This window comes from Jaculus jaculus, chromosome 14 (genome assembly GCF_020740685.1).
Source record: "Jaculus jaculus isolate mJacJac1 chromosome 14, mJacJac1.mat.Y.cur, whole genome shotgun sequence".
NCBI lineage: Eukaryota > Metazoa > Chordata > Mammalia > Rodentia > Dipodidae > Jaculus > Jaculus jaculus.
In genome coordinates, this window is record NC_059115.1 from 81320424 (window position 1) to 81337503 (window position 17080).

At 35.2% G+C, this 17080-nt stretch overlaps 1 protein-coding gene across 4 annotated transcripts in view; it reads left to right on the forward strand.

Annotated features, from left to right (window-relative positions):
* The window catches only part of Ssbp2 (single stranded DNA binding protein 2), a 253386-nt gene that overhangs the window by 199680 nt on the left and 36626 nt on the right, over nt 1-17080 (forward strand). For 2 of the 4 annotated variants that reach the window (XM_045133623.1, XM_045133625.1), the window contains 4 exons: nt 1860-1919; nt 7523-7589; nt 8472-8542; nt 16074-16165. In XM_045133623.1, the coding sequence (XP_044989558.1) occupies nt 1860-1919; nt 7523-7589; nt 8472-8542; nt 16074-16165 (290 nt within the window). The remainder of the gene's footprint in view (nt 1-1859; nt 1920-7522; nt 7590-8471; nt 8543-16073; nt 16166-17080) is intronic. The other 2 variants (XM_045133624.1, XM_045133626.1) reach the window with 1 other exon arrangement.

Genomic DNA, 17080 nt, shown 5'->3' on the forward strand with positions numbered 1-17080 from the left:
GCTCTATTTCAAAAAGGGTTTTAATATTATTTATCTTAGCATTTGCTATTCAGTAATAATTCTTACATAATTTTGATCTTATACTCAATTTCCAATAATTCCATAGGTAGGAACTATTGTAAGTTGCTTTTATTTCTCCATATTTTTTTTATGTTGACATTACACCTTAAAGTTGTAAATGTTTCAAAAACATCACTTTTTCAAAGAAACCAGCAGCAACCTGTCCAACTATTAAATTTTAAAATTGAACCTAGAATTTAAAAGATAATTTTTAAGTTAAATTGGTTGAATTACAAGAGAAAGATCACAGATAATAACAATGCTTAAATATTGTAATGAGTTTCTTGGTGATAATACATAGTTTACCTATCAATTTAGAATAGTTTCATCAGTGATGAAAGAGAGAGCTCTGATCAAACATATGAAAAGTACACATTTTAAAAATCAGCTTCGCTAATTTGGATAATCGACTGACGTTTGATCAGCTACAGGTGATTGTACTCCTGAATCTCCAGTTTTCACCCATATAACGTGAGCTCCTGGAGCTCAGTGGCATCCCAGAACACAGTGAACAAAAAAGGCAAAGTCCATGCTCTTGTCTTGTCGCACTCTGCAGATGCTATCAAAGCATATCTATATGGCAGGAATTTCTGAGGGAACTTCTTATTTTTCAGAGGGTACTTTCAACAAAGCAGCAGTGGTAAATGGAAGTGTACTTGAGATCTGAAGGCCTAATTTTTCAAACTAGAGAAGATCCTTAGCAACTGTAGGATTTAATTCTGTGAAGTGCTGTATGTTTGAAATGAAAAGCTTTTAGTCACTTGCTATCTGTTAAATTAATTCTCAACTTATATTAAACTATTCTTAATATTCTACAGAATTGTATTTGTAGTATTGTAATATTCAGCCTCAGCATTTACTATTTGCTTACACATAAAGGATCTTATACTTAAGTAATTATGTATTAATTAAACAAAATTGTAGCTCTTCAGCTATTTCTTCTTTTCTTTTTGCTTTTTTGAGGTAGGGCTTCACTCTAGCCCAGGCTGACCTGGAATTCACACTGTAGTCTCAGGGTGGTCTTGAACTCCCGGCAACCCTCCTACCTCTGCCTCCCAAGTGCTGAGTTTATAGGCATGTGCCACCACACCTGGCTTTACAGCTATTTCTAGAAAATTAGTAAAATGGAACTTTAAACTTGTAAAACTTTGGTCCCCATATCTGAGTTATCAAACTTTTGACACCTTTAACAATCATTAAAATGATAGTTTTGGTAAAATCTTAAAACAGTTTATTGACTGAAAGATTTGACACATCTTAATAGCCTCTACCTCATCCAACAACATAAGTTAGCATTATTTTTAAAAGAAGACCATGGGCTGGAGAGATGGCTTAGCAGTTAAGGCATTTGCCTGCAAAGCCAGAGAATCCTGGTTCACTTTTCCAGGACCTACGTAAGCCCGATGCACAAGGGGGTACATGCATCTGGAGTTCATTTGCAGTGGCCAGAGGCCCTGGAGTGCCCATTCCCCCCCCTCTTTCTCTCTCTCAAATAAATAAATATGTTTAAAAAATAAAAGAAGACCATATTTCCTTTTGTTTAAATGAATGTACTTTAGAATATATTAGGATCAAAATATGGAAAGAAACTTTATAGTAGTTCACTCCCTCTCACAAAAATAAATTAATTAAAATAAAAATAAAATGATAATTTTTCTGGGAAATATTCTACTGGAAGCAGACACATAGAAAAGCAAATTCATTTGTGTTGTGTATTCTAATTTTAAAGTAATTGGATTTTATATGTGTATTTTATATCATGCTGATTTTTGTTTTGTCTCTTTGTTTTACCTCTTTAGCCTTTTATGTCACCTCGGTACCCTGGAGGGCCAAGGCCCCCATTGAGGATACCTAATCAGGTAATTTTTATGTGCTACTTTATTTTTTAAATAAAGAAATGTTACAAATATTACTTAGCCTATAAAATATAAAACCATCCTTTTTCTGACCCCACTTACTTCTACATCTAGTAATATGTTCTCTACTTCACGGTTGGGTAGCCCTAACTTCATGCGGGGTGACTTTTTTGTAAATAGTTTCCTTGGCTCACACAGATACCTGTATGTATTGTCTTTGACTGTCTCGTGCCATAAATATTTCACTGAACACAACAGAGACCGTGGCTTGCAACCCTAAAATATATACTATCTAGATACTTAAGAAATAAAGTTTGCTAACCACTGTCCTTACTTTACTTTATAGTTTGAAAAGTTTAAACATTTACTTAATTTTAGTAAATATTGATTATCTTAGTGAAATTTCTATGAGCATATTTTATTTACATGTACTCTTAATTCACATAAGTTATAGCCAGTAATAATGAAAAATCAGAAAAAATTAGTTGCTTCTTGGAGAGGCAAACCTTTTGTTAAATATTTGACAACAAATCTTCCACTTTTTAAAAAATTCTCAGGAGTTCAGAATTTTTCAAATACTTTTCTTTTAAATTTTTAAGCAGTATCATAACTACTTGCTAAAAAGAATAAAGCATGATAATTACTTGCAAAGAGTTTAAGTTTTATTTTATAGGCAATGTGCATGCATGTTTATAATAAAGGATGAAACTAAATGCTAAGTAGTATGGAATATTCATGCCAAGGTGATTGTCTTGTCACTTTCTCTAGGTTTGTTATTTGTATGCTTGGTTTTATCCCAAAATAAAGTAAAATCAGTATAAGTTTTATTTTTCATTCTTATTTTCTTTCCATTTATTCATTTTTCTTTTCTTTATTTTTTTGTTTTTGGTTTTTAGAGGTAGGGGCTCACTCTAGCCCAGGCTGACATGGAATTCATTATGTAGTCTCAGGATGGCCTCAAACTCACAGTACTGGGATTAAAGGTGTATGCCACCACACCCAGCCCATTTATTCATTTTTCACTATCAAAAATGAAACAAGAAAATTGCCGTTACTAATTGATTTCATAGCAAAAGAATTCTGCTTCTGTCCAAACTCATATTGAAATTATACCGTGTCTTTGAAGTTTCCCAGTTTTCTGGACTCTGTGCTTCTAGTGAGCAGCAGGGAGTGACAGTACCCAAATTCACTGTAGGGGAGAAGGTGAAGCAGAAAGCAGGACTGGGCCGTCCAGTCCAGGGATTTTGGTGCTTGGCAGCCCCCGTAGGTTAGCAGCAGGAGCCATTTTCTCCTACAGACTGAGGCTGCTCAGTTTATTGGTCCAAGAAAACAGGTCATGAAATAGGAAGCAGAACTACACAGATGTCCCATGTGCCAACATGTGGGAATTTTATTTTCTCTGTGGGTGAGCCTGTATACATCAACAGAGCTACTTAAACTGGTATCAGAGCCTCTTAGTTTTCTTCCTAAAGGATAAAAGTCTGTTGCTCCTATAGAGTCTTTGTGATATGTGTGATGCTCCATCCTTAGTTTTGATATTGTATAATCCTAGGAGGTGCCCAGAAGATCTAGGAAGTGTGAAAATCTTCTGTAAAAATATTATTAAAATATTTTTACTGTGTGGTACTGATGGAAATGTGGTAGAATTATTGGAGTTATTTTCACTTGGTTCTGTTGAAATGCCTACTCATAATCTATAGAGACAAAAACACATATCTTTAAGTGGGAGAATGTTAAATTATAAATATAGGTTATTTTAATTTTTCTGGCTGTTTAAGGCATGATCTCACTAGGTAGCCCAGAGCAAACCCTTGATCCTCAGACCTTCTGAGTGCTTAGGTTACAGCTGGATCTGGTGTTTGAAAGTTTATCATGTCTCAAGATTTTCAAGACATAAACACACAAGCACATAAAATGTCATCTGCATAAAGAAAAACATATTCTGTTGAGTAAAAATAATCAGTCTTACTGTTACAATTGTAAGGAGGAGGATTTAGATGATTACTAACTTCAAACATTAAATATCTACAGCCTGTTTAGTAAGTTGGTAGTCAATGATAAAGCATGTAAAGCAAGTTTCTTTGGCCAGTCCAAAGTATCATTTTTATCATTAATATCTCCTTATTTTATTATATCTGCATTTTTAACATTTAAATTATTAGTTGAAAACCAAAAAAGTCATTAAAAGCATATTGTTTCATTATTATTTTGAATCTGCTTTTTTGCAATTATTACCTTCCTTTGTAAGGTAGAAAACACTAAAAGCTTCAATATATCCTGCCAAAAAGATTACATTATTTTGCCAAACCAAGAAGAGTTTAAACAGTGAATCCTACGCAGTATTACCCAGTTTAAGTCATTGGAATAAGGAGATTTGTGATACAATGTTTATTTCTTCTGCTGAAACATATCTCATTATCTTCTCACCATCTTGTTATAGTCTTACTCATTTTGAATATAAATTAGTGCAAAAAAATGAGTTATAACATCCTTGGTTAGAAATATCATAGTCTATAAAAAATCTGTCTCAGAAAAAAAATCATTGAACACTTTATTTATTCAGGCTTACATGATATCCATTCTTGATGCGGGTAACATGTCAGTGTATGAACTGATGAAAAGAAATTCTTAGCCAGGTGTGGTGGCACACACCTTTAATCCCAGCACTTGGGAAGCAGAGGTAGGAGGATCACCTTGAGTTCAAGGCCACCCTGAAACTACATAGTGAATTCCAGGTCAGCCTGAGACCCTACCTTGAAAAAACAAAAAACAAAACAAAACAAAAAACTCCCTTTTCTTGTGGAGCTGGGGTTCTAATTCACAGCTTTCTGGGATGATGGAACTAGTAGCTTTAGTATTAGGAGTACTTTTGAACATTTAAAATGTTGTGTAATGGAGCAGAATTTTTAAGTTTGTATAGCAACACCAGATTTGCAGAGATTGAACAAAATAAAAACTAACTAAATGAGTGGTAAGTTATTTAAGGGAAAGATCTTCCTACACTTAAGTATAATGTTTCTATATATTAATATCTTTTTGTATTGTTGATTACCTTTTACAGAAAGAAAGGAAATAGTAGTGGCAGTGTTGGAAAAAAAATTTTTTTCCCAAGCTAATGAGGGATGAACATTAGGCTCAAACACCAGTCATATGACAAACAGCTGTAAGAGCCTGTGACTTTCTTGCCAATTGAGTGAGAGTAGACTTGATATTTCTAAAATTCCTTTATGTCTAATGTGGCTTGATTATTTGACTTTATTTTATAAAGTTAGAGAGCCTGTTATAAAGTTTATATCATAAGTTTTTGGTGGATCCCAATAACCCATTGAGTTATATGCTAAAACCATGAAGAAATTTGCTGGGTTTGTTTTTATCATCAGTAAGCCTTGATGTAGGAAATATATGCAGGACCTTGGATTCCTAGAGGGTCTTTTAATTATCTTTGTAATCATGATGCACCCTTGGTAGACTAAGTAATTCTTTTATAATCCAAGACATTCTACTAGTTAATTATTTCTGTTTTCTTAAAATTTTTTATTTCATTTATTTTAAATCCTAGGGTTCAAGGCTAGTCATTCAGAACATTTGTGGTATGTTGATAGGAATCTAAGCCCTGACTATACCAATTTAGCAGTGGAATAACTACAGACAAGTAACAAATAATTTATGTATTAAACCTTGGTTCCTCATTGTCAAAAAAGATGAATAATAATAATGTGAAGATTGTTGTAATGGTTGTTGCTGATGATTGAATAAGTAATACAGCACAATTCATGGCACAGATATGCTGGCTCTTTAGTATATATTATCACTGATACTGTCTGTTGCTTTTATGTATCCACATAACCAGTGCTATTTTTATATCAAAGTGAACAAACATGCACCAGAATTGCAACTGGTTTAAATATGTGTAACATGTTACAGTATGGAGATTGTGTGAGCCACAGGAAGTATGAGGGTTTTTTTGTTTTTTCCTGCTCCTAAGTACTTAAAGAATGTAGATTCTGCCCTGGTTCACTCACAAAGCTACCTGGTCATGTCAGTACTGAAAGAGAGAGAAATAAAGAGGAAGAGGAGGGGAGGGGAAGAGAGGAATGGCTGAGGCTCATCCCAGCCTGGAGCTATGGGGAAGAATTTGTTAGGAAACAAGCCCTAAGCTGAGGTCTGGAAAGTACCACAATGGCACTCCACGGTCCCTGAGAGGAGAGGTGTTTTAGTTTAGCATTAAGAAGTTAGGACTTTTATATTGTTAATTGAAAACATGAAGATTAAAAATTTGGTATAGGTGAAGTCAGAATGTTAGGGTGGCAGTAGTAATCAAAAATATGCTGGAAACAGCCTCATAATATCAGAACTCCATAAATATGTATTATATGTGCTTGCAATAAAAAGAGAGGTGAAATTACAGCTCTCTTCTGCATCCTAAGTTATCACAAGAAACTGTTGTGACCTGGGTGTATAACTTGACTCTCTCGAAATACTTGAAGATATAATGAGGTTTTCTTGATGTAAGTTAAATTAGTGAATTTTTACAGAAAGCTTCAGTTTTCAGGATTTTGTGTCTGTGCATGTGCATACTCCTTGGATCCACAGGCGTACGTCATGTATGTGTAGCTCAGTCCAGCTCTGGGCTCTGCTCCTGACATCCCCATGATGCATGAGTCAGTGTTTCCCAACATACAGCAAACCATGTCTTCGCACTTCTCATTCGCTTTTTCCACATTGCCAATTGTTTGAACTCAGTTGAAATATTTTCCTATATGGTGTCTTAGAGAAAATGAGGTGAGAGAGAAAAAATTATTGATACCTTAACATTTTACTCCTGCGATCGTTAACACCAAATGAGGAGATTTTTCTACAAAGATAGATGATTTTTAAGAAGAAAATTATTTCAGTATTCTTACTCATTAAGTTTTGGAAATGGCATTTTACTTCTGATGGAGAAATATCATGCTTTCTATAAACTTGTTTCCCAAATTACTTATTTTGTTTGCCAAACAATTGGATAAAGTAGAATTATTGCAAATAGGAACTTAGACTACTTACACTAAGTATATGCATAACTATAAAATTTATAAATGAATGTAAAGTATAAAGATCTTATAAAATATTCTAATGCATTATATAGTTACAGAAATTTTTTGTTGTTTTCTTTTCACTTTGTAAGTCTATTGGTTCAGAGTTATAGAAATTTTGAAAGGGAGCATATAAGGCACATATTTTATAAATTTTTACAGTATTGATGTTTTTTTTAATTAAATTTTGGAAATGGCATTTTACTTCTGATGGAGAAATATCATGGTTTCTATAAACTTGTTTCAAAAATTACTTATTTTATTGCCAAACAATTGGATAAACTAGAATATTTGCAAATAGGAACTTAACACTACTTACACTAAATATATATATAGATATAATTTATAAATGAATGTAAAAATAGAGATCTTAAAAAATATTCAAATGCATTATATAGTTACAGAATATTTTGGTTTTTTTTCTTTTCACTTTGTAAGTTTATTGGTTCAGAGTTATAGAAATTTTAAAAGAGAGCATTCGAGGCACATATTTATAACTTTTTTCAGTATTGATTATTTTTTCACTAATAGGCACTTGGAGGTGTCCCAGGAAGTCAGCCATTACTCCCCAGTGGAATGGACCCAACACGACAACAAGGTAATTAAAGTAAAAGTGATTTATTTGCAGAACCAAAAAAGGAAATTCTGTTTATGGAAAATTTCATTTATATAAATATTCTATAATTTTACCAGTTGCGTTTTTGCAGGTAACATGGCTAAATTTATATTTTCAGTTAACTCTTAATTAGACCTCATTGGAAAGTTGGTGATAACATTTAAAAAAAAGACCACATAAATGTCCAAAGTTCTGTATTTTTTGTTTTTTGTTTTGTTTTGATTTTTTTATGGTAGGGCCTCATTCTAGTACAGGCTGAGCTGGAATTGACTATGTAGTCTCAGAATGGCCTCAAATTCACAGCGATCCTCCTATCTCTGCCTCCCTAGTGCTGGGATTAAAGGTGTGTATCACTATACCCGGCCAAACTTCCATATTTTAACAAGTTCTAAAGTCTTGTATATGACTTCTGACACAGGAAGCTAAATGATTATACCATTTGTTATCTCCTCTGCCTTTTTCAGGTAGAGTGGTTGGTTCATTTGAAAAGATGACAAAAGGAACGAGTGCTAAGTAGCAAACGGCTTGGCTTTCGTTCGTCTAACAACCCTGGTTAATCTGGTACCTGGTCAATCCATAAAGATACTGAGATGCCTCAGATACAAGGCTATTGCATTGTTCTAAAGAAAGAGTAGCAAATTCTCTGAGAGGAGTAATCTAACACAGTGTAGGAAGAAATTTTCAATCAAGATAATAATGGACAGAGTGTGGACAGAAAAATGGTTACAAAAGCCAGAAGCAAGGTGGTAACAGCCATTGGGATACTTGTTTTATAAGACATTGTTAGAGCTAGCAGAAAGGAATCAACCTTCTGGCTTAGCACTGGTGCCTGTTATGTTCCTAATATGTTTATCCTTCTTTCAGGACATCCAAATATGGGCGGGCCAATGCAGAGAATGACCCCACCAAGAGGAATGGTGCCCTTAGGACCGCAGGTAAATAGTCGGCACAGAGAGTTAGGGGCTGAGGCCACAGTTCACCTTTACAAATAGCTTTACTTTCCAGCATTTAGTATATGCATTGTAAAGTCTTGAGCAGTGGGTGCTCAGTAGTAAAGCGCAAGTTTAACAGGCACCAAGGACTCCATTCCATCCCCCAAATCAAAAAGAATCTTCTTAGAGATGCAGCATTTGGAAATTTCCAAATTTATATAACAGTAACCCCTATTTTAACAGTGTGCTATTATATATGTCTTTAGTTTATTAGAGGAAATATACTGCATAGAAATACATTATATTACACAAAGCAAATTGTTACTCTTATGTTATGCCAAGAGAATGGTTAAATTAAATAAAAGTTGACTTAAAATATTAAATGAAATAAGCATAAAATGTATTTCTGTGACTCTTTTTAAAAATTCATTCATTCATTCATTCAGTTGTTCGGTGGTGTTGAGACTCAAGCTCAAGATCTTACACCACTGAGCTGCAACCTAAGGTCCACTGACAATGTGTTATACAAAGCCATGTTATTTTAACCAGCTTCAAAGTCAGAATTTCCCAGAACAATGCACTGGGACTGAGCCTGTCCGAGCTGTTAGCAGTGCTTTAAGTTTGCTGTTCCAGGTGCTGTTTGTTTTAGCTAAGGCTTCTTTTTATCTCCTTTGGAAAGCTTGTTTAGAATAGAAATTAATTTTAAAATTTACATTTTAAGGAAATTTCACAGAGTCACTTTCAAAACTATACACCATGGTCAGAAATGAGCATACGCAGAGCTGCCATTTATAAACACTACAAGTGATAGTTTCACCACTACCTTTCACAAGAATTGCCCTAACCACCAATAGTCAGAATTTTAACACCACCCTGTGATAATGAAGATCTTCTAACAAACATACAGTAATATAAACTACATTGAAATAGGAAGTTCATATAACCAAAAGTCTCTGGAATTCCATATTATATGAAAAGCATTTACCTTTGTAGTATCACCTTTGTAGTATACCTTTGTAGTATCACCAAAGCTAGAAGAAACCAACTTGTTTACCTATCAATTTCCTTACATTTTCTTAGTCAGTAAAATTCTTATGTATTTTCTTAATGTCTTGTGAAACTATCATTTAGATATTTAAAGTATTTCCTTACTCCTACTTATATTAGAAATAATAACTTATATCAACTAATCCTTGCTAGACTATACATAGCACTTAGAATTTATGTTTATAACATATTTCACTGATTAAATGAACTTTTAGTTTTAATAAGCTATGTCATTTAATTTAGGTGTATAGAACTTGAAGGATTTTTCCAAAATAAATGTATGTATGTATGTGTGTCTATGTATATATGTACATATATTTTATATAATTTCTAGTTAACATTCTTCATACACTGCACTTAATATTCATCTCTCTAATCTTTCCTTATCAATTATTAGTATAAAGTGTTTTATTTTGTTTATGCTTTTTTTGTTTTTATATTGTTTTTGAGCCAGAGTTGATCACATAGCTCAGGATGGCTTTGACCTTAAATTCCTTCTACCTCAGGCCTCAACATGAGATGGGATTACAGGTGTGTGATAAGACACCCATCTAGCATAGCTCTTAATGCCTAAAAATTTAGATCTGATTTAAAAGCCAGTTAGTTTGTAGCTGAGTGGTGGTACATGCCTTTAATCCCAGCACTCAGGAGGCAGAGGTGGGAGGATCGCTATGAGTTCAAGGCCACCCTGAGACTACATAGTGAATTCCAGGTCAGTCTGGGATAGAGTGAGACCTTGCCTCGAAAAACCAAAGGAAAAAAAAAAAGTCAGTTAGTGCAATGTACATAGGGTACATAACACATACACCTCACTTGAAAATGTAAAAAGAAAAAGAAAATGGGTCTGTTTGTATGTTCTATCTTATCAATGGCTATATGTTTTATGCTACAAGTGAATTAAAACAGTTACTACTACTGTTGAGTAACCTCTTTTTGATGACTTTTTTTGTTTTTGTTTTTGTTTTTGTTTTTTTCGAGGTAGGGTCTCACTCTGGTCCAGGCTGACCTGGAATTCACTCTGTAGTCTCAGGGTGGCCTTGAACTCATGGCAATCCTCCTACCTCTGCCTCCCGAGTGCTGGGATTATAGGCGTGCGCCACCACGCCTGGCTTTGATGACTTTTAGCAATTGAGTTTATATGAATACTTTATTTGCCTTTGCAAAATTCAGAAAGAACAATTTATTTCTTCCACTTGGATTACCACTGTCATTACAATATATTTCTATATTATATGATAAAAATAAAGTATCTTTATATTAATTTCCCTCAGAAACCAGAAATACCTACCATAGCTTTATAAAAATCACTGTATACAAAAAGGAGTTAAAGTAAGTTAATTATGCAAATCACACATTTAACAAAAAGCAAGAATCATACCTACAAGAGTGGTATAATATGAAAAACATTAGGGTAATATCATTTGGAATGGTAAGAATTTTGTGACATGTTGCGTGATATAACCTGCCATGTAAAATATGTGCACTAAAATTGATTTAACTGTGTTTCTTGAAAAATAATGTAAACAATTCTCACTATATTTACCCATATCAGTATCATCCAATGCTAGACTGCATCTGTCTTATAAAAATGACATCTAGCATGTTCTCTGTAGCTTCATGCACAAACAAGATGTATGTACTTTTTCATCATATTCTACAATTAATTTTTAAGGTTAAGATAAATGTGATAAAGAGGGACAGTAGTTATCTATGGGAACAACTAAAATCTTAAAGAAAGAAATATACTTACTATAATGATTCTGGAATGATGTAACTTAGCATAGACATAGACATAGAATATAGTCACTGTGTAACACTTTTTGAATGGATAAATAAAATGTTTTCTCCAAATTAGGGCATCCCATAATTTATTTTATATCTAAGTATAGCAAAAATTCTTGCTTTTATATTAATATCAGTATACGCTCAACAACAACAACAAAAAATCAAAATTCAGCCAGGTATAGTGGTATAATGCCTTTAATCTCAGCACCTGGAAGCCAGAGGTAGGAGGATTGCCATGTGTTCAAGGCCAACCAGAGACTACATAGTGAATTCCAGGTCAGCCTGAGCTAGAATGAGACCCTACCTTAATAAATCAAAATTATCTATTAGGAAAAAAATCTCTCCTGAAACCATAATGAAATAATTGTCTCCTTCTGTAATAAGGCATACTTAGCTAGCCTATGTCATTAGATTCAGCAAGTTCCATAGGGTAAACAGAAAATGCCACTGAAGATCCTCATACTGTATGCTAGGCAGATGGCTCCGCAGGTAAGTGCTTGAGGCACAAACATGAGGACCTGAGTTTGATCCCAGCACCCACAAAAAATCCAGACGTGTCCACACATGCCTGTGGCCCCAGTGCTAAGGGTGATAGATGGGAGTTGCAGGGCTTCATGGTCAGTCAGTCTGACCAGGAAACAGCACCTGCAGCTCAGTGAGAGATTGCCTCTCAAGGAAATACGGAAGAGCGATGGAGGATTGATTCCAGCACCCACACTCCTGCACAGAAGGAGCATGCAGCTGCCTGTGCACAGACGCACACACGGGGGGGTGGGGAGGACACTGGATTTCAAGTTTCTCTAGAGACCTAAAGGATAAATAAGCCATATACTAGTCATACTTCCAACTCTGACACTTAAGGGAGAGAAATGTCAAACTGAGAATATTTGATGGATCTCATATAAAGAGTAAACTAATACTCTGTTTTCAAATGTAGTGTAGGTTTTAGAATTCAGCTCATTATAGGAGAAACTTCCTAGAATTTAAACTGTCCAATCATGGAAAGACTTTTCATAAAGTTTCCAAGCAGAATCTGAATAGCCATTTTGTCAGGAACATTGCATTGGAAGAGAGATTAGACCAGATGGAATTGTATAGCTGCCATCAGCTTTAACATTCAGTGATTCTAAATTAGCTCTTCCCACTATGCCTTTGTTGATACCACTTGGGAAGCCTGTTGTTATTCTCTCTTTTCTTCCTAATTTCTTTTTGTTTTAGATTATTCACAAAAAAAAATCATTTTGTAAGTCTGTCAAGTATGTCCTATATTGAATAATTACTTTCTTATGACAGTTCAGTGTAATTAGCCCATCATTTATTGACAGACTACTATGTATCAGACATTCTATTTGTCCATCAAGTATATAAGGATGAATAAAAGAAATATTCTGCCTTCTGCTTAGCAGGAGATGTAGCTACATCTAGAAAAACTATTGTATAGTAGAAAAGCCTAGAAAACAGTACATGTACTCCTTTTGTAATGATCCCAAGAGTTATTGCATAAATAGTCAAGAGCTTCTGTTCAAGGCGTAGCTGCATGGGAAGCTGAGGGAGAGAGCTTATCCAGGTCTTATTATCAGCCCTGGGAAGAATCGACAGTTCCAGCTCCTGGGGTAACAAGTAACCACATGCATGCTTTCAGTTCATGTAGCCTTGTGGTACATAGTTTATATTCCCATCTATGCCCAGAAAGTCTATACAGAAGGAAAGCTGTGGCTTTGCAGGGAAGATAAATGAGATTAAGAGAATCATAGCCCATATATAAAAAAAAAAAAAGAATAGTGGCTGCCAAAGCTCATTTCTGTGATCCAACCACTCAGAAATGAGGCAGGAGGGTCACAAGTTCAAGGCCAGCCTCAACTATAGAAGACCCTTGTGCAGTAGAGTGAGGCCATGGCACTGCCCGTGAAAACCAGTGTGTCTTTCCATCCTGATAATATGAAGAGTAATGTTTCCCTTGATAAGATGAAACATAGATCGAAGATGCACAAAAGTGATGGCTTATGCCTGTCATCCTAGCACTCTAAGCTGAGGCAGGAGGATTGCCATGAGTTCCAGGCCAGCCCGGTCTACAGAGTGAAAATTTACACACAGAGAGAGAAAGAGAAAGAGAGGGTGAAGAGGAGAGGAGAGGGGGTTTCCTTGTAAAGCACTTATATTTTGTTTTCCTAACTTATTTTCTCAGAAATCCAACCTCTTGCTAATTACTACCCCTGTTGTTACCATGAAGGTGACCAGTAGCTATCCCTCAACCACTGGCTCGAAACCACGCACTCCCTCAGAGCTCACAAGTATGGGTAAAATCCCATGTTCTCTCATAGCTCACAAGTGTGGGTAAAAACCATGCACTCCCTCATAGCTCACAAGTGTGGGTAAAAACCACACACTCCCTCATAGCTCACAAGTGTGGGTAAAAACCACGCACTCCCTCATAGATCACAAGTGTGGATAAAAACCATGCACTCCCTCATAGCTCACAAGTGTGGGTAAAAACCATGCACTCCCTCATAGCTCATAAGTGTGGATAAAAACCACGCACTCCCTCATAGCTCACAAGTGTGGATAAAAACCACGCACTCCCTCATAGATCACAAGTGTGAATAAAAACCACGCACTCCCTCATAGATCACAAGTGTGGATAAAAACCACGCACTCCCTCATAGATCACAAGTGTGGGTAAAAATCCCATGTTCTCTCACAGCTCACAAACTGGAACGTGTAAAGAAGGTCCTTACAGAAAAGGAAATAAACAATTAGAATAACAAGGAAGTGAGTAATTTTATTTATCAAGTATTTCTTATCTATGAAGCTCACAACTTACTCTCATTAATTTTCTTGTCATCTTATCATCTATTACAAAAATAAATATTCCAGTGGGATTGGGGAGGTAGTTTAGAGGGGCTTGCTGCTTAAGCACTAGGGCCTCTCATTCGGAGACCACCACGTTCAAATTCCTGAACCCACTTTTAATAAACCAGGCATGGCCACAATCTGTAACTCTAGTGCACGATGTGGGGATGGGGAAGCATACTGGAGTGTTGCTGGGCCTCACTGACAGCTAGCAGCTCCAGGTTGAGGGAGAGATCCCATCTCAAGTAAATGGGAGGTCAACAGGAGAAGCACACCCATCATTGTCCTCTGGCCTCTGCACATATGCTCATGGTTCACATATGTAAACACACATACACACAACACATGACATACTACACACCACACACATGAAAAAAAAAAAAAAAGGAGTCCCAGTAAGTTGAGTTGCCGTGAGTATAAAGAGTATTTTGTGTTTTGGAATTTTGGGGAAATTCAGTAGGCTGGAAGATACAGCTCCAAGTAGGGAATGCAGGTAAAAGTTTTAGGAAATGAAGGCAGAAAACATCAACTGAGTTGTGACTAATCTGGTAGAAACATGCTGAGTTTAGACTTAACTTGATAAGTAACTTGGTCATCACAGATTTTAAGTGATATGGATAAAACTGAGCTTTTGAAGACTAGCGGAATTATGGAGAATAGATCTAGAAAGGGCAGGAGTAAGCTAGAGTAACCAGCACATGAAAGAGAAGGGAGAGCACTATTTCCCAAGATGTTTCATAGGTACAATCAATAGACTGCTACCTGACCAATGTGGGAATTTAAAGAAGAGGAAAAATACATCAAGGAACTTAGAGCAAGCCTGGATTGTTGGGTGGCACGTAATGTCACAGAACTGACCAAAGAAGATGAAGTACAAATAACTCGGCCAGGGGCAGGAAAGATTTACTTTGAAGCCTATGGCAGCAGCCAGATGGGAATGGCCCCTGTCAAGGTTGACATCCAGTCTATCTAGCAACTCCATGAGATACGTTAAAACAGAAGGATTTGAAAGTGCTGTGTTTAAGCAGTGGTTCGACAACTGGTATATTTAAGATCACTCAGAAATCTGCATTTATTGAAAGCAATATTATAGCTAAATTGTAAAGCAAAACAACATATAAAGAATTGGCAAAAAAACTTTCAAGAGAAAAGCTAGTATCAGAAAACCACATGTAAAAGTTATAGTCTCAAATATATTAATATGATAATGATAAAATTAACATTTTTGTCCTTAGTGTCAACCAAACTGAGCTAATATTATAAATCTATTAGAGCATTAAAATGCTTTTCATCTCCTTTGAATGCATATAGTAAATATGGTTATATATCTCATTTATGCATACTTTCAGGATTTTTTGTATATTTATGGATATTAGTGCATTTTCATGTTTTATATCTTCTTTTGTGAGCAAAGCTTATACTCAGCTTTCTTAGGCTGGGTTTACCTGTTATATTTCTTTTCAGACCTCATTTAATTGTTCTGAGCCTGATAATTTGAAATCTGTTAAATAACTAATTTCTCTAAAAACAGAATTTTGGATTTATAAAATGTATTTAAAAATGATAAATGTATAGCTATTACAAAATTAATAGATATGATATTATACTTTCAAACATACCTTAATCATTTAACATGCTACAGAAATCTTTTAATGTTCACGTAGCTTTTAAATGACACAAACTGAAGTAATTGTTAAAATAGAAGCAAAAAATACAAGCATTACAAGAGTGGACCCTTCAGAGAATGAATTACACAGGCCTTGTCCAGTCAGGAGTTATGTAGGGAAATCATTAACCTGATCTCCTTTCTTTCCCCCCTCCTCTTTGGTTTTGTTTTTTTGTTTTGTGGTAGTCTGACCCTTGGTTATCATTACAGAACTATGGAGGTGCAATGAGACCCCCCCTGAATGCTTTAGGTGGCCCTGGGATGCCGGGAATGAACATGTAAGCACATGCTCTGTCATTCTGTCTGGTAACGTGTTCTACTCGTTTGTCTTCTAAAGTTCCGCCAGTATGTGAAAGAGAATCTGAGTAGCTCAATCTGAGGGTAGCGTGAAAATGAACCAGGTACGAGCCACAGCATTTGCTCCACCTTCACAGAATAATCCCAGGGTTTTCGTCTTCCCTTGCAACTTTTAATTTTTTCATTTTTAGGTGATATAAATCATAAGATTTGCTTGTTTCTTTTTAATGATGAGTGTTTATGTAGCATCTATACAAAATTAATGAAAAGACGTTGGCCAAGACCATGTGTTAATTCTACAGAAATCGATAAATTACTTGAAAGACTTTTTTACTTTATGTTAATAGATTCATAATTATTCCTGAGAATAGAGTTGTTAATGCATAAATATTTGTTACTTCTTTTACTTTATAAACTCAGTTTATAATAACAGTTCTCCCTGCTAGTATCTTCTATAGCTAACAGGCTTCACATGGTATAGAAGACTAAAGTTATATTGGCGTGACCTTTCCAGTCCTAAAAGAGTCATTTGCTCCTGTCAGTCAATGTAAGGCAGTTTGGCAAAGAATTCTTATTTTGTCCTATCCAACTTATCCTATAAGACCCATGTACGCTGGATATTGTTAACACTTTTATTAGCTCACCAGAGAAGAAGTTGCATGATGATGACTAAAAAAATTAATAAAGCTTCTCAGAAATAGTGTTCCATGTAGGCTTGTAGGATGTTTCCTCAAATTTTCTTTCCACTGGTCTATGTTTTAGTTATTACATATTAAATGAAACAACTCTGCCGTCATTTAATGGCATTGAAGGTATGCTTTGAAATATGTTCTTTGATGTGGGAAGGGTTTTTAACAGTTTCTAAGACCATTTTCGTTGGATGCAATTTTTGCTAA